At 45.6% G+C, this 18,252-nt stretch overlaps 1 protein-coding gene across 3 annotated transcripts in view; it reads right to left on the minus strand.

The window, feature by feature from the left end:
- stumps (DBB domain-containing protein stumps) overlaps positions 1 to 18,252 on the minus strand; it is an 85,783-nt gene that overhangs the window by 14,740 nt on the left and 52,791 nt on the right. For all 3 annotated transcript variants that reach the window (XM_055063609.2, XM_055063610.2, XM_055063608.2), the window contains exons 3-8: positions 14,751 to 15,080; positions 12,514 to 12,652; positions 11,697 to 11,975; positions 9,599 to 9,789; positions 7,630 to 7,732; positions 542 to 730 (exon numbers count right to left, since the gene is read on the minus strand). In XM_055063609.2, the coding sequence (XP_054919584.1) occupies positions 542 to 730; positions 7,630 to 7,732; positions 9,599 to 9,789; positions 11,697 to 11,975; positions 12,514 to 12,652; positions 14,751 to 15,080 (1,231 nt within the window). The remainder of the gene's footprint in view (positions 1 to 541; positions 731 to 7,629; positions 7,733 to 9,598; positions 9,790 to 11,696; positions 11,976 to 12,513; positions 12,653 to 14,750; positions 15,081 to 18,252) is intronic.

Raw genomic sequence — 18,252 nt, forward strand, 5'->3', positions numbered from 1 at the left:
TAAGACACAGCACCGAACGAGAAATGGTCACAAATCAATGCTTTCTCACATTTTCTTCGTGCCTCTATTTGTTACGGATTAGTTTCTTCCTTATATATTTTCAAATTGCTTCAATCTCGTTTGTTCATAAATATGTATGCGTAAAATTTTCGTTTGCATTTTGTTCATTTCTATTATCCATAAGCAAATGGCATATCATGGCACTTTATGAAAGCTGGATTTGTAAATCGGTTTGTATATTTTTTACCAATTTCTGTTAAATAAAGAAGAAAGCTTGCCTCATGAGTGATGCACGCTTTCTATTTGCTCCTCTTTTGCCAGCCTGCTCCTCGCTTTTCCTTTCCTGTCTAGTGCGTATATATATATATATATATATATATATATATATATATATATATATATATATATATATATGTCTTGAAAACAAATAACAATAATTGCTGCCTGTGTTCAGCTTTCCTCATAACCGAAAAATCATCTTCCCAAGTCCAAAAAAGAAATGAATCAATCAATCACTGTGCACTGGCAAGGGCGGTCGCACCTTTGGGCGGCGCCTCGACCTGCGGCAGCATGCTCAGGTACTCGGCCTCCTGGTCGTCGTCAGCGGACGGCGGCTCCGGGGCTGGTGGCGGAGGCAGTGGCGGCGCAAGTCCGTACGACGGGTTGCACACGGGGGCGCCCCGCGCGGCGCCGGGACTTGCGTAGTGGCCGCCGCCCACGGTCACGTTCTCTACGCGAGAAAGCGCCGCCGCGTTAGACATACATATTTTTTAGAGCTTTAGCTGGGCGGAAAATTTCTTCCCGTTTACGGATTAACGGGTTGCCAGAGGGTGTGCGTGGCAGCAGAAAAGCTGGTAGCGACACCTTGTGACGCTTTGTCCAACTACAATGCGTTCGAAATGTTTTAGAGCGCAGCCCTTAGGCGCCCGTTTATTCGGCGAGCGTCGGCGCCCCTGGTAACCGAGTGAACGAGCACAGCCAAAGATGAAAGAGCGAAGGCGGAGTGCAGCGGGGACGAAAGACGGCGATAGCGAAGAGAGCGCGAGAAGAAAAGCGTAGTGACGCAGCGACGATGGCTACGAGATGGCCCCTGAGTCGCGCACGTCGTATGTTCACCGATGCCGCCACCGATATCATATATGGAATTCTGGGGTTTTATGCGCCAAAACAACGATGTGATCATGAGGCACGCCGTAGTGGGAGACTCCAGGTAATTGTGACCCCCCAGAGGATCTTTAACGTGCCCCCAATGCACGGGAACCATGTAGGGAAACAAAGCGCTGCATGAGCGGAGGTCTGTCTGCGGCGGCTGCTGTGAATTGCGCCCACGCGTCACCCACGCGCTGCGTCTCGCGATCTCCCGATTAGCGAGGCAGTCATGCCACACTTCGCTCCGTTTGCAACGTGCAGTACGAGACAGATTGTCCGCGCCTGCCAATATATCGCAAAATGAAAACACGTATAGAGCTGCGCTTAAATTTCGCATTAGGGAGAATCGAAATCGTCGCTGAATTTTTGCGTTGTGCGAGTTTTTGTCGCTTTATTCTTTAGATTTGTCCTGTTGCTCTTCCTTCCCTCTTTCCTCCCCTCTGTCATATCTTCCATTTCTGTGTTGCTGTCAACTCCCTTCTGAAGAGTAGGCAGGCGTTGTGCTCCTTCCGGTGGCAGTTGCCAGCCTGCTCCTCGCTTTCTCTTCCCTGTTTATTGTATATATGTGTTCAAAACAAATAATAATAAAATAATAATAATTATAATAATTTTTGTCGACGGAAAAGGATAAAAATGACTGCACGTTAAGGATCATGTCCCTACCGACGCTGTACACCAGCAGTTAAGCAGTAAGGGATCGGTCACAGTAGTAGTAGCTTTTTATGCACTCTGCCTAAACTCTGCATCACAAGAAGTCGCTACCACCGTTGTCGCTGCCATACACCTCTCCGGTAAACCGGTATACCGCAAACGTCATTTCCGTTTACGGTCAAGCTAAAGCAAAAAAAAAAAAGACATATTGAAAAACTGCTAAATCTGCATCGAACGAGGCGGGCCGGTATAGGCACCACCAATCGCCACCCATTACTTGATCCAATAATTGGTTGCGCATTCATCTACGCGCATAAATTTACGGAGGGAAAGAAAAGGGAGACGAGACAAACCGCACATTTTGCACGTGCAGTCGAAATCGACATTACGGAAAGTATGGCGTTCAAAAAGTGGCCACCGTCTTCTGGCCCCTTCTTTTACTAACATCTCGGCACAATGGTTTTCACCATCAGCCTACATTCTCCGAGATTCCGAGATTCTCCGAGAAATACCTCGGCGTCATTATAACGTCAAATCTAGCTTGGAAGGCACATATCATTTCTATCATCTCGTCAGCTAACCGCATGCTTGGATGTCTGAAACGGAATTTTTCCTTAGCCCTGACACATGTTAAACTTCTTCTGTACAAATCGCTTATCAGCTCCAAATTAGAATATGCTAACTCAGTACGGGACCCTTTCACTAACTCTCTTATCGACGCCCTCGAAGCCGTACAGAACAGAGCAGCACCCCCCGTTTCATCTTCCGTAACTATGATCGTTTGTCCAGCGTCACAGAAATGAAAAACACATTGTCACTAACCCCTCTCTCGATTCGCAGGAAAATATCACGCCTGTGTCTGTTTTTTAAAATTTACCACATGAATTCCACCCTTAAAGATACATTACTCACGCCGCCAACATACGTTTCATCCCGCTTAGATCATCCATGCAAAGTTTGTGTTTCACAGTGCCGCATAACATCCTGCAGGAATTCATTTATTCCAAAAACATCGTTGGACTGGAACCAGCTACCACGGGATATTGCACTTTCGAAAGACTTTGATGAATTTAAGAAGAAATTATCAACACATTATTGCTTGCCATAGGTTTGGTTCCATTTCCTTTTTCCTCGTAATCATACGCATTCTTATGCATTTCCTCCAGATTTGCTGAGTTCATATTTGTGCTAATGGTGCCGTTTTGCGATTTGCAACTTTTTTTTGTGTGATTTAGCGTTTCTTTGTATTTGCATAATTTTGAACTCACTTCATGTTCCGGGTTGTCAATTATGTATTTGTTCCGGTATATATATATATATATATATATATATATATATATATATATATATATATATAGGGGTTTTCTTCAAAGTTCAGCACGCAGGACCCGACGTAACATACGCAGGAAAGAGACGACGAACTTTCTGGAACACTTCTTTTACTTAACGTTTTCGGCTGGTGGACCAGCCTTCGTCAGAGTACAGTAACGCATGTACAACACATACACAGCTTTAAAGGCACCGCATCACGAGCAGAGGGCGCGCTATCTGCACTGACTAGACCATACACTGCGCATCATAAATCATTATCATTGCGCATTATAAATGATTATCAATGACACGCATTTTGGAATATACAAAAAATTAAATGCACATGTGTTCACGATACAATACATATAAACATGACTCTCAAGTAAGTGCCAGCGATTACCATGATTATGTGTAGTGAAAGCAAAATGACTTATACATGCAGATACAAATGCGTGATGTTTAGCACATGACATCATAAGTGCAACCTCGAATTATCTAAAAATTGAGATGTTAAGCGTACAACTTTGAACAACAGCGATATATGTCAAAAAAGCCACATGTAAAGAAAGACAGAAAGAAAGCGCTGAAATCATGTGTGTACATTGTGTGGCAGGTGTATACTTGTGCTCAGTCTAAAGTTAGACAGGTTAGTTTTCCTTTGTTTTCATTTATTCCGGACGAGACAGTGTTAAATTTGTGGATCAGGTAAGATTCGCGAAGCTCGCGGTACGACGATGCAATGCGGAAGCATGCAGGTTCAACAGGATGCTTCGCGGCCTGTGTCATCGATCAAAAACAGTATTTTTCATCGACCACGGTTTTCAATGGTTATCCCCCCACCGAGTGCTTGCTGCCGATGGGCTACATCCCAGCTTCGAGGGCGTTAGCCTGATAGCAAGCCACATCCGTCATCTTTGCGCCAAGAGTCTTCTGGGTGCCTCGTCGTTCTGGTGCGAATACGCGTCAAAAGAGTCCACACAGCCACTTGCACGAACCCCGATGTCAAGGGACAGAGCTCCATCCCACGTTCCGCGCTGCAAGTCTCCAAATAACCCAGCCCCGAGTGACCAGTGACTACAAGACTCTTTTGGTAATTCAACTTTAAGTACTGTTTCTGTATCTTTTCTGAAGTGCCGGAAGGTGACTGAAAAACGCATTCGTGCGGAACTTCATGTGTCCACCCTTAGAGAGTATGTTAATACTTCAATAATCCCTAGGGGCCTTCGAATTCATGTAAACCCAGCTACCTCTGAACTATCGACCGTAAACAAGCATAAGTGGCAAGATGTACTGACTAATGCTTCACTCCAGCTAGTACGTATTATTTTAAATCACTATGAATCATCGGCAAGTTCACTTTTAAATGTAGAAAATACCTTGGTCGACCAACTTGCTCCGCATGAAGTACATTTGCTCAATGTTTACGAAGAAAGAAAGGTGAACGCGTTAAACAAAATAAAAAGTCGGAAACTGTTACAGGACAATGTCCCGGCGATAACATACTCTTCCAAACAAACCTGTTCGACAACTTCTGTAATACCAGTTGCTAAAACCTTGCCGGAGACAACCAACCCGGGCACTACCATAGTTAACCTTTCCCATGTTGCGCTTCTGCCTGCGGAAGAAAGGGTTCTTAAAAAAGGCCTCAATTTCTGTCCAGCCACCGGGGGCTTCGACGAATTCCAGTTAATGAAAGACATTGAAAACTTCTCCCGAAACTTAAGACTCAAAGAATATTTTCATGGCCGCGCTAGCAGCAAACAGGACCACCCAGCTATACCGTCCGCGGCACACTGGACGCCTGCCTCGCAACGGGACAAATGCCTAGACCTATATATGAAAGCTGTTTCTCGCGACGTGCTCGACACCTACAAGACACGCGCCCCATTCCAGAGAAATCTTTCCACTAGCGAATGCGATGCTCTTAGAAGCCTAAGCACACGCGATGATATTGTTATTAAACCGGCGGACAAGGGTGGCTCGGTCGTGATAATGACAAAAGAAAATTACAAAAAAGAAGTCGTAAGAGAGTTATCTGACGGTACATTTTATAAAGAACTTCCCTGTGATCCTACCGACGAATTCCTTTCCATCATTTAGGAGAACATAAAAGCATTGGTGAAGAAGCAGAAGATCGACGATAAAACAGCACGCTCCTTGATCCCACTTAGTCCAATAGCCGGACGCTTATACCTGCTGCCCAAGATACATAAACCAGGTAATCCAGGCCGTCCCATTGTATCCGGCATCAGAACAGTCACAGAATACATCTCTCGTTACGTCGACAGTCTAATCAAATTTATTCCAGCCACATTTTCTTCTTTCATTAAGGATACTAATGCCTTTCTTAATGACATAATAGATCTAACCGTTCCTGAAGGCTCGCTTCTGGTGACGATGAATGTCACTTCCCTCTACACGAATATTCCCAATAGGGATGGCATTCAGGCTGTCTTGAAATCCTATGAACACCTCCAGTGTAATAGCCCGATTGATAGGCACACCCCGCTATCAAATTCACACATCATTACTCACCGTCATCTGTAGACTTCCTTGACGTCACGATTACCATTGCCGATGGACGCCTAATCACAAAACTCTACAAAAAGCCAACTGATAATCATCAATTTCTTCATTTTGAAAGCAGCCACGTGCGTCATTGCAAGACTGCGATTCCATATAGCCAGGCACAGCGCTTTAAGCGCATATGTTCCGAAGAAGACGATTTTAATTCTTGTTGCCAGGAACTCAAAAAGGAACTTCTCAACCGTAAATATCCAGAGAAGATGATCGATGACGCGATACACCGAGCGGCAGGATTTGACCGGATGGACTTTCTTAAAGGCAGAAACAAACCTAGTGGCTCCCTGTCGGCTAATTTGATACTCACACATTCCGCATCTAACCCTAAGGTCTCAGGCATACTCCGCAAACACTATAACATTCTCACCCAAAGCGACAGGTTAAAAGCCATTTTTCCTGAGCCACCTCGTGTCGTGTATAGACGTTCGAAAAACATAGGTGACATACTAACGTCTTCAAAGATCGCCACTTCTAACCCGACCGGTTGCAGCCGCTGCAATAAACCACGTTGCAAAGTCTGCGCTCATATAACGCTTACATTGACTGTCACCAGCACAGCCAGCCAATTCATGTTCACTATTAAAGGCAGTTTTAACTGTGATTCATATAACGTAGTGTACTTGATCGAGTGCGGCACTTGCCACATGCAATACTTAGGCCAGACTGAAACACCTTTCAGGATCCGTTTTAACAACCACAGGTCGCATGCCAAATCCCAACCAAATCTACCACTCTCGAAACATGTAAACATGCCGGGCCACTCATTTAATAATCTCAAAGTAACAATACTCGAATCTGGATTCCGCACCAACCATGACCGCGAGCTTCGCGAATCTTACCTGATTCACAAATTTAACAGTCTCGTCCGGAATAAATGAAAACAAAGGAAAACTAACCTGTCTAACTTTAGACTGAGCACAAATATACACCTGCCACACAATGTACACACATGATTTCAGCGCTTTTTTTCTGTCTTTCTTTACATGTGGCTTTTTTGACATATTTCGCTGTTGTTCAAAGTTGTACGCTTAACATCTCAATTTTTAGATAATTCGAGGTTGCACTTATGATGCCATGTGCTAAACATCACGCATTTGTATCTGCATGTATAAGTCATTTTGCTTTCACTACACATAATCATGGTAACCGCTGGCACTTACTTGAGAGTCATGTTTATATGTATTGTATCGTGAACACATGTGCATTTAATTTTTTGTATATTCCAAAATGCGTGTCATTGATAATCATTTATAATGCGCAATGATAATGATTTATGATGCGCAGTGTATGGTCTAGTCAGTGCAGATAGCGCGCCCTCTGCTCGTGATACGGTGCCTTTAAAGCTGTGTATGTGTTGTACATGCGTTACTGTACTCTTACGAAGGCTGGTCCACCAGCCGAAACGTTAAGTAAAAGTAAAGTAAAAGAAAGTAAAGTAAAAACGTTAAGTAAAAGAAGTCTTCCAGAAAGTTCGTCGTCTCTTTCCTGCGTAAATATATATATATATATATATATATATATATATATATATATATATATATATATATATATGCGTCGTCTCCTTTCGTAACAAATTTATTGAAATGTGTGTACCACTCTCCTCAATAATGCCCTGTGGGCCATCATATTATCTGAAATAAATAAATAAATAAATAGAATGCTGTCAGCAAACAAAGGTAAGCGAACTTGATATCGTGATGCAATAAAAAGCAAGAACTATGTACAGAAAAGTGCGCGCAGAACCTCACGCGGCCCCACACCGGCTCATTTGCCGCCCTTTCCTTCAACCGGTTATCCAGCTTAAAGATTGGCCTCAACAAAAGCGTTCCTTCGCTAACTTCAAGTTTATAATCCATGAATCACCGAGTCGTAAAATAAAAAAAATTAAATAAAAAAGGTTTCCGCCTTTGGATTTTAATGCGACATCGTGCTTACCGTAGTGCATCCGAGGTGGACTGCCTCTGCCCGGGTTGGATTGTACTCGCGCTGGAGGGAGAACAGGAGCGTCCTCTTCCACCGCAGGTGTAGACGCTCTTGACTGCAGGTTTTTTTGTTTCATTTAACATTGACCCATGTTACACTTCCATAAGTCATAACGCGAAAGAACGAAATAGGAGGAGGAACACGTGTTGCACATGAACATGGTGCTCTTGGGTCTCAAAGTTGAGATGGCGAGACCTTTCAGAAAAAACAACAACGGCAGACGGTGGAACATCAGAGGTTGTCGCTACAAAGCTATTTGAAAAATCCAACCTGGGAAATTTATTTAGGTTAACAAAACAGACGCTTTTCTGGCTAATATCCCCCATATTCCCTCTTTTCTTATATGTCGCTCTTTCACGTCTATTTCTCTGCGCAGTCAATCTGTGAAACGATGTAACTTTTTTTACTAAAGAGCTTTCACACATTTTGACGCCTAAGCATTGCGTGTATTCTTATACTTAGCTAGGGAATCAGGTGGGGAGGTTGGAAGCATGAGCTTCCTGCTGCTGCATTCACTTCTGTATGGGCTAAAGCGGTAGGAGTGATAAAAAGTACTCGACAGAGAAATGCTAATTACTGACTGCGACAGCAAGTTTTTATCGTTGCACTTGAATTTATCTGACGGTTTTCTAACTACACGCGGGTTAGACTAAAGCGGACTTGACATACGCGGGCGCGGCAAAATTTCTGGTACTTTTAGAAGCTTTAACACGCCGTGTAGGGCTTGTAATGACATCACACAGGCGCCAGTGTATAATATATATATATATATATATATATATATATATATATATATATATATATATATATATATATATATATATATATGGTTAGGTGTGTGTGTGTGTGTGTGTACTCTTATGTCATTATTTCGTAAAATCAATGTCGTCAAACGGCAAGATCCGAAAAGTGAAGGTTACGCTAATCAGCTTTAATGAACTGACGAGAAATGTCCTCTTCAGTATGACATGGACCGGTTCTCGTCATATGGGCCAGTTCTCGTGCCATTTGATTGTGGAACGCTCTTCCTAATTACATCGTCACCGAATCTAATCCCGATAAATTCCGGCAGCTCATCAGTCCATATTCCACCGCCTAACTTCAATAAAGTGCATGATGCATTTTCTTCTGTTTTCCAGTTATGTGCTTTCTTGTTTATCAGCTCATTATTTCGCTTATTATTCTTGCATATTTTTAGAATTGTTTAGTATTTTTATTGGAGTGGCAGCATTTTTTTACATTGTTCATCGAAAGAACTGTATTGTTTGTCTTTTTTCTAATATGTACATTACCAACCCTGTTATTTTTGTACAATGCTTTAATGCTTGTATAAGATGTGTATACATTTTTCCACTGTCTATTAATAATCTATGTCTATTATGTTTTGTTATATGCCCAATATACTTTCTTAATCCTGCTGTAAAGCCCCCCTTACGCAATGCATCATTCGAGGTCTATAAGGGTAGCTTGAATAAATAAATAAATAAATAAATAAATAAATAAATAAATAAATAAATAAATAAATAAATAAATATCACCGAAGCTAAATGGCGTTGTGCTTGGTAGGCATTCGGGATTCGGTACGGCGATGCCCCGGTGACCACCGAGTTGTGAGGTCTACCCTTGTTGTGCGGAATAAGTGTTCACCTTGAGCGAGACAGCTCCGAGTGGAAGTTGTCTCCTACCCCTTAACAACAGATATATATTAAATTAAAAAAAGACACTGGCAGAGCGAGCTCAGAATGGGTAACATTTGCCATGCATACAATCGTGTGCCAAAACACACTGAACTGTCACATGCCATGATGTCGAGCCATCGATACGCTCCTCACGGTACGTTTTGCGCTGCACAAAGCCTTCAGCGGTGCCTTTAGAGACTACGACGCGACGTATGCAAGCACGCGGTTCCTTTTTAGCTTACTTGGAATTCGTTGATCGTGGTAGCAAGCCGATGGTGTCCCGCATTTGATGCCAGCTGAGCGGGTGAGTGACCTTTGCAATTCAGCATCTGACAGCAAGCACTGGCACCTGGGCACTGTAGGAGTGCCAAGCTGAGTTCGTGAAGTCCGTAGTGGGCAGCGAAGTGAAGCAGGGTTGGCAAGAGTTCTTCACCTGCACCAGGGCGCGAGTGAGCCACCGGGGGGTGAGTGAGCCACGTGCTGTGAGCTCCGACGAGGGAAACATCTACGTTCGAGGGCGTGTATAGAGTGTACGCTCAGCCGCCGCAAGGGCCGGTCGAGAAAGAAGAGAGATCATTAGAATCAGTGAGCCTACTTATCATCGACGGCTACGTTAAGTCATAGCCCTTTTCTTTTTCTTTTTTATTTATTTTATTTGTCCATACTGTGAGCCCTTTTCGGGCTGTTACAGGGTGGGAAATACTTTACAATCTTATAACAAAACAGTGGCATGCGCAAAAATAATTAATCAGTAATTATATACAAGACGTATATAAGTACAAGGCATGTATACGCTTACGATTAGTAAAACAACATTTACAAATTTATTTCAAAGGACACCACAGAGTCAACATTTTCAAAAACCTCGGAATTAAATTTGTTCCAGCCAACAATTGTTTTAACCAAAAGCCTTTGTGCTGCCCCTTGCTTCCAAATTCTTTATTGTGACGCACGTTTACGGATATGATTAATCAATTTTCGCTTAACTCTTACTGTCTGATTAAGCTTTAATGTCTTTAATCTACGCCTTATATTGTTAGGATCCATGGAGCCTCGTGAACGTAGCTCTTGTCAAATAATTTCAGATCGTTTATTACGCATCATTCATCTTATCAGATGGAAATCACATATATTGTGGTAAAAGGAAACAGCTAGATTTGGCGCTGTCCGTTGTTCCACTCGTAAAAAGACATGTGCCGCAACTTTAGCACGAACCTAATCCATCTTGTTCTGCCATTACATTAAATAGTGTTTTTCACACTAGGCCGACACGACACCGATGGCGTTCTGCCGACTGTCGCCGACAGCGTTTTTTCCTTCGTGTCGGCGCCTCTGTCCCACTGTACTGACGCCGGCAATCTGCCGACGGTCAGCGGAGAGCTCGGCGTCGGTACACTGTGACAGAGGCGCCGACACGAAGATACAAAACGCTGTCGCCGACAGTCGGCAGAACGCCATCGGTGTCGTGTTGGCCTAGTGTGAATGAGCCTTTACCAAAGCCTGATTTTCAGCGACAGCGTCAGCCTTCAGAGCGTGCCCCTTCTTACATATGGCCACCACGATGCCAGCGCATACGTCACCGCTGCTGCTCCTATAGCTAGAACAGACAGCAACACTGTGCATCTGTTAGTTTTGATTATGTAATATTTTTGGCCTGCTGCCACCTTATGAGTCCGGCTGCCGCACTTGCTAAAACGTATGGCAGGAGAAAGGGGGGGGGGGGGGGGGGGTTCTGACATAAACACAATCGAGCTTTTGCTTTAGCAAAAGCTAAATTCGGCAGTCTTCGCCAACCATTCATGAAGTACGCGTTTATCCCCTCACACACGCCTGTCTGCAACCTACGGTTGCTCAGCACTAATCGAGATCAGGTCAGCATGGCGATGCTCCAACGAAATCAAGAGAAGCAGGCTCAGCCAGCCGGCAACTGATAGCTCGACAAGTGGTGTAGACTGCGGGAAAAGGCCCACTTCGCTGGTAGGTCACACCTCGTGTTTTCTCGGAAGCACTGCTGTGATAAGCACGCTGCGCAGTCAGTGCTGCTTGTGTAGCGCTCAGATAGGCAATCCGATTATCGAGCGTGTGCGTGCCCATTCGTATGTCATGGCACCTCCTCAAATACGCGCTTAAATGTGTCGTGAAATTGCGCTTCCTATCCAAGCGTACAGCGTAGCACACAACTCTGGTAATAACCCACCGGACACGTGGCGCAAAACGACCACAAAAACAACATGTCAATTACTGTGTCACAAAAGCATACTTTAGAGACTAAACAACCAGTTTACTTCCGGAACACCGTGCGCAGCTGCACTCAAAAGACGAAGAAGGAGCGACACTGACTGCGCTTCTTTTCCGGGGCGACCTGCTGCTGCGGCCCGAGCAGGTGGAAGCCCCGCGCAGGCAGGTTGCGGTGCAGGTTGGTCGCCAGCGCCGTGTCCACGTCGTGCAGCGTGGCCAGGCCGAGCGTGAGGCTGAGCATCTCGTACGGCGACGTGGCCGACTGGAGCAGCACGTGCAGCTGCGACATCTGCGACTCGCACTTGAGCTGGCGCACGCCCAGCAGCGCGCCATCGCAGCGGAGCTGCACGTTGACCACTTTCGAGACCTGCAGGAAGGTCTCTGCGCCGAGGCGGCAGCCTGTCAGCATTGGAGCTTTGCCCTTTAATGTGTGACAATGCACTCTCCCATTCAGGGCGGATCGCATGCGAGGGCAGTTCGTGAAAAACTGGCACCGCCCAATCGCGATACGGAATAGATAGCGAATAAAGTCGACCAATGTCCAACAGTTCTTACGAACTAAAAGAGCTGTGTATTCGGTCCCAGCATTACCAACGGAGAGAGAGAGCGTGTGGAACAAGCTTGCAAATTGACTCATCCTTACCAATTTATTAAACTAAGGTTAGGTACGAACGCGACGGGAACTATCTTTATAATACAACTAACATGTTACCAGGTTCACAAAGCTTTTCATTCATGTAGGAATCGTTCGGCATTAGTCCACGACGGTTCTCACGAGTCATTCTCGCGCACGAAATACTTTACGAAATCTTTACAAACTTTAGCAACATGATTACAACTACGAAGGAGAAATGGTACATTTTCGAACCAACAGTACAGACATATACAATACTCGTTCGATATCAGTGTACAGGCTCACCTGGAACTGTAAACTGCAGAACGTAGGGATTCCTCCATTTTACGGGTAGCTCATGCATTCCCGAACTCTCGAATAGCACCTGGAACTTCTGAGTTTGTTCCACTGGCTCGTTCAGCATGGCAAATACCTTTGTGTTTCCCTGCATATGAACGACACCCTTTAGTTTCAGACCGCGTTCATAAATAAGCTTCTTCATATGGAAAATGACAACAGATTCTCGCTGCCGGAGCAGTGGCTATAGGCTCAGATGCGTTTATTCAACACAAAGGAAACGCAAATGCGAACAACTCTAGTTGCTGGCATGACGATGTGAAACATCGTTCCCCACGCGAGAACTTCCTCACTTTGGCATAAACTCCGCGCAGCGGGCTTTCTGAAGTTGATCACAGCTAAACGGCTATCTTCTGCTAATTTTCAGTCACCAACAACCTTGTTGCAATTTATACAATTTCAGACAAATCAGTAGCAAATATTGGACTTGTTGGCGAACGGGGATCAGATCTGGGATAATGAAACGATGCTATTCCTCTTATTTTCCTTTTCCCGCTCCGTAAGTGCCTGGTCCGAAAGGCGCTCCGCTTTCGCCATCCCCAGGATCGGATGATCTTGAGCGGTGGATTATAAGGTAAGAATAGAATCGCGCTAAAAGGAATCATTACATTATACTGGTTCAGCATCCACAAGAATTCGGCAATTAATTAGCATGCCGACAACATAATTATAACAGCAGTTAATGGTAATTATAACTACTGTAGGTGAGCTCCTATGTCAGCGTGAAAGAATGTCCGGGCATCAGGGAGAAACCACTTCGTCATTTTCACAAACAGTACACCCAAACAGTAATAAATGCTCGGATAAAGATGGTTCTTAACGATGTTCGTCGCTATTATTTAGTTGTGCAGATATTTCTTTGATGTCCTCGTTTACTGGGTATGAAGGCTAGGTTCGTACTGACCTATCCAGAAAGTCTTCCAATTCTGTAGAGGGAAAATAGCACACGAGCTCAATTAATAATGATTGTTCCCTCTATTAATGTGACGCTTATCGCTAGGACTACGCATGACCCTATCCAGTGCTTAGAATTACTTCCAGTCGACCAATGTTCTAAAGACTTGAATAATTGAATGACATGAAGGATGTGTCGTAAAGCTTACTCCCGGGTTCTAGCAGGTAGAAAATAGTATGTCTGAGCTTCAGTTACTCCTGCGGGCGCAGTATCTTTTTTTTTTGTTTGTTCATGAGCACCAGTTCCGGTCACTAGACCCGCAAGTGTACGCGAGCTAAAGATTAGTCTTATCCAAAGCGCCAAATAAAACTTGGCCGCTATTTGACCTCGATAAGAACTTAGCTGTCACGGGATCATGGTGGACTCACGCACCTGTGTTCTGTATATTTCTTCAGTGCCCATGTGCCATTTTTATTGCCAGATTGACAGTGAAGGGGGACACAGACGCGAAGACTCCTAATCGTGAATCAACTCGTAGAGATCGAAGTCCCCACGACTAACGAGACGCATTTGTTTGTCTTCAATTGCGTGGAAGTGGCTGCATCCTTTGACCTTTTCAATCGAAAGATCAAACACGCAGGTAACCCCTACGGCTCATACGAAGCCGAGGTGATCAGGCTTTTCCCGTCGTGTATACATACTCTGTGATGACCAAATTTCTACATGTGAGCCGCAAGGCATGCTGTCTCCGGATTATGATGTAGGTGCTAGCTCTCGCTTGACTCGGAGGATTCGCCGGCGCTGGCCGGCGGCGCCAAAGTCGGAAAAAAAAAGCGGAGCAAAAAGCCTTTTTGCACAATTCCTTCTGTGAACGGACACCATCCCTACAACGCAGCTACGACACGACAGCAATGCACGGTACTCAACTTGTGGCAAGCCCGAACACAAAGAGGAGCATAATTGAAGGAGTCGTTAAAGGAGTACAGAAAGCGTCGTAGCGCCTATATTCATCAAAACGTGCGTCAACCAAAATTAAAGTGACACCAGGTAAGTTCGTAAAGTATATCCTAGGTCGCGCTGCGCGAGAACACGAATATTGGCTAAACATAGAGCAGAATGCAGCATGCCACTCATAGCAGAGTGACATTACCGCAGGTAAAATGAATTCACGCGAGAAGAAAGTGCACAAAAATGCCGCCATTAGAGATGCACAGGAGGCTTTACAATAGTCGCAGGGAGAGCTAAGAGACTGCCTGCTCTGAGAAGAACGAGCCGCGGGTGCGAATCTCACCTGGTGCACTTTCCGCGGACAGAGGCGAAACTGGGGCGTTCCAGCACCCGCGCCCCGCCCCATGCTGTGATCGGCACGCTCCACAATTTCGCGGGCCGTCTCGACGAGCCGTATGACGAACTCGCGGTCCTGGTTGCGCGCCTCCAGCAGCGGCCATGACGAGAAATTGGGGAAAGCGGCGCGGAGTGAGGAACCCAGCTCGTGCGGCTCAACGCCGCACAGCATGGCCAAGCCCCGATCCGCTTCCAGCAATCGGCCCACTGAGAAGAGCTCGGCGCCACGCCGCTCCAGCAGCTCCAGCAGGTCCGGAGACACGATCAGCAGAGAGACCTGCAGTAGCCAGACAGCGGGATGAGTGCACGCAGATGGCGCGCCTTTTAACTATGCTTCTGCGCCGCTCGATTGACTCTGGGAAATCGTTAGGCACGCCATGTGACCACGTTTGATAGACTTGACTTCTTTATTATTTTTTTTACGGGCTTTACTCGTATCGCGCGAAATAGGAAAAGTGCCGCGTGATGACGCGCCTGCGCGCCGGGGCACCAGAGGTCCCAAAAGTGATCCGAAGGAACTGGCTCCGCTCACTGCCCGACTCGGCGACCGCCAGGTCATTGAGCAGGCAGCGATCGCCACGCGACACACAAGCAGCTCACGATCAGCGCAGGGCAACCTCAACAGTGACAGGTTGCCGCTCCTATGCATGACAACTGAAACTTGCAGTATGAAGATGCTGTGGAATTCACCACTGTCATTATGAGGGCTAAATAAATTAATATCCCAGATTTGGATGTTCTAGGACCAGCTGTCGAAAAAGACAGTCGACAAGTATTTGCACTCATCGTAGAAGCGCTTATTAAGGTCGCTATTCAAATGAAGCATGATTTTATCCTTTCTATACAGGATAAGAAAAAACTGCAAATTTAACTTTAAATTTGACTTCATGCTGTCGACAAGAAGGACGCCTTACTAAAGGCGAGATCGAAACCAAGCGGGATTTAGACAACACAGTAAAAGAGAAACCACCCGAAAACGCCGTCTGCAAGCCACTGCAAAGGTGCCAGCCGACTTCGATACTTTCCCAACATTTCGAGAAGTAAACAGAATGCTGCGTCGTCGTCATATCAAAATCACTTAGCGGAAATAGATTGTATCGCATGCATCGAAACCCCCTTTTTAGTATAGCCACTGCGACTCTATACCACTTTACTGTCACCGCCTCAGTCAGACATCAGCTGCTGATACTTCGCCCCGCGAGTGCGAAACTGCTGCTGGAAGATACAGCTGACACTTTCTTTTCGTTCTTCTTTGGCGCGTCCACTGAGGTACCAAAACTATGCTGCCGGCAAAGTGAACCGAAAAAAATTTGGGTAGATAGCAGAAGGCAGTAGGCAAACGGAAGAGAACGAATTAAGGAACAAGACTGGTGGTTTAGGGCCCGTATTCACCGAGAGATCTTAAATTAGAATTGCTTGTAAGAGAAAATTCCAGCCAATCCTGAAGCTTGGCATATTAGTGAAGGCGGACGGCCAATGAAAAAGAGCATGTCACGCGCTCCTCTTTTGTGACAGATGAGCGTGGCGATATTCTTACCCCATCCCCTCAATAAAGGCATTTTTTCTTTTTTACTACTACTACTACTACTGCTACGAGCAGAAATCCTTGTGAATTCGGCTCCAACTCAGTAAAGGCCGGGTCCTCAAATACTTTGTAACTCAGACGTCTTAAACAAGCGGATTGTACGTTTACGTGGCCATTAATGAAATCCCCCCACCCCCTCCCCAACTGTCTTCCCCATGCTGTCCAAACCTCACACAAGTGCCTTCCTATACAGAAACGCTCACGGTGCAGACCGCGGAGAGCAGTGTATCGTGAATGTGGCCTGGTGTTTAACTTCAAGTTGAGGCCCCTGCTGGAGTGCCCGCAATAAAACAGCCGAGCAGGGGCATACAAAGAGCAACATGCATAAAGCGTTAAATCCTGTCAGCCGCTTTTCAAATGAAAATAATTTTTAAAATCAGAGAGAGAGGGAGAGAGAGAGAGAGAGAGAGCGAGAGAGAGGATTGTTGAGACCAAAAGAAGAAAAGCAACGGGCCCAGATCTCTGGCATATACGTATATGCATATCTAGCAGCCAGACAACACGAGATCACCCGTGAGAAAGGACGCTAGAGTGTTTAATTCGGTTCTGTGGGAAAACAGCGACACGATTCCGTTCATGGCTAAGGAACTAAATAACCTCTGGCAATGATGTTCATTTAAGAGACTTCAACCTCGTCTCTCCTGCAGAAGAAAACTCTTCCGGACGGAGGGTTCGTCTAGTAGTATGGTCCCTAGCAGTAGACGTGGTTTATTATGCTGGTGTTCTCGTGTATTCAGTGACTCGAAGGCTGCACTGCAATCTCTGCTATCGGCCCTGCGGCGCGGACCACACGAACAACTGGTATTTGAGATTAGAGAACTCATTCATACCTTAACTGAGAGAGGACACCACGTGACATTTCAATGGCTTCCGAGTCACTGCGGAGTCATAGGGAACGAACACGCTGATAACGCTGCTCGGTCGGCTCTTCAAGGGGACGAAGAGGAGCCGATACCGTTATCAAGGACAGATGCCGCTCGAAAACTTCGTATGATCAGCCGTGACATCACGTTATCCTTGTGGAACGCTGGAAGTTTTCACGACTACCGACTCCACAATCTTGACTCCTCTCTACGCCTTTGTATTCCACCTGGACTCTGCCGTCGCGAAGCTACCCTGCTTTGTCGACTATGGCTAGGGGTGGCTTTCACCAAGTCTTTCGCTTACCGAATTGGATGGGCCGACGACGCCTCGTGTGAGGACTGTGGTGACGAGGAGACTTTTCAACACCTTCTTTGTGACTGTCCTCGATATAATTTACAGAGACAATCACTCGCAACCGCGATAGCGCGCTTTGACCAAAGACCTCTCACAGAGGAACTTATTTTAAAATACCGCCATCATAAGCCTTCGCAGCAGAGGGCGACGAGTGCACTGTTGCGGTTCTTGAGGGCGACAGAATTGGACAGGCGGCTGTAGCCTGAACAGGTGTTGACAGTGCTTCAAGTGTCACTGTGCTGTGAGATGACAGTATTCGGTGAGTGACCGATTGTGATTGTGTGTCTATGCTCCCTCCTTTCCTTATCTCTACTTTATTACCACTTTACCTCCCCCTCCCCTCTCTCCCCAGCGTAGGGTAGCCAACCGGATTTTTTTTTCTCTGGTTAATCCCTGCCTTTCCCCTTTCCTCTCTCTCTCTCTCTCTCTCTCTCTCGTGTAATGGATATTCGAGGAAAAAAAAGAATACACCACCTTGCCTCAGCTAATTATTTACACGATGCGTGACTCCAGCACCACAAAAATTCCCACCCGTGCCTTTTCTTTCGTCCCGTCAAACAATTGCGGCGCGTGAAACTGATGCAGTTCACCGAAACTCTCAAAGATGGCGCCGCCATCTCGGAATCCGGCAGTGCCAATTCTGGAA

Source organism: Dermacentor andersoni, chromosome 1 (genome assembly GCF_023375885.2).
Source record: "Dermacentor andersoni chromosome 1, qqDerAnde1_hic_scaffold, whole genome shotgun sequence".
NCBI lineage: Eukaryota > Metazoa > Arthropoda > Arachnida > Ixodida > Ixodidae > Dermacentor > Dermacentor andersoni.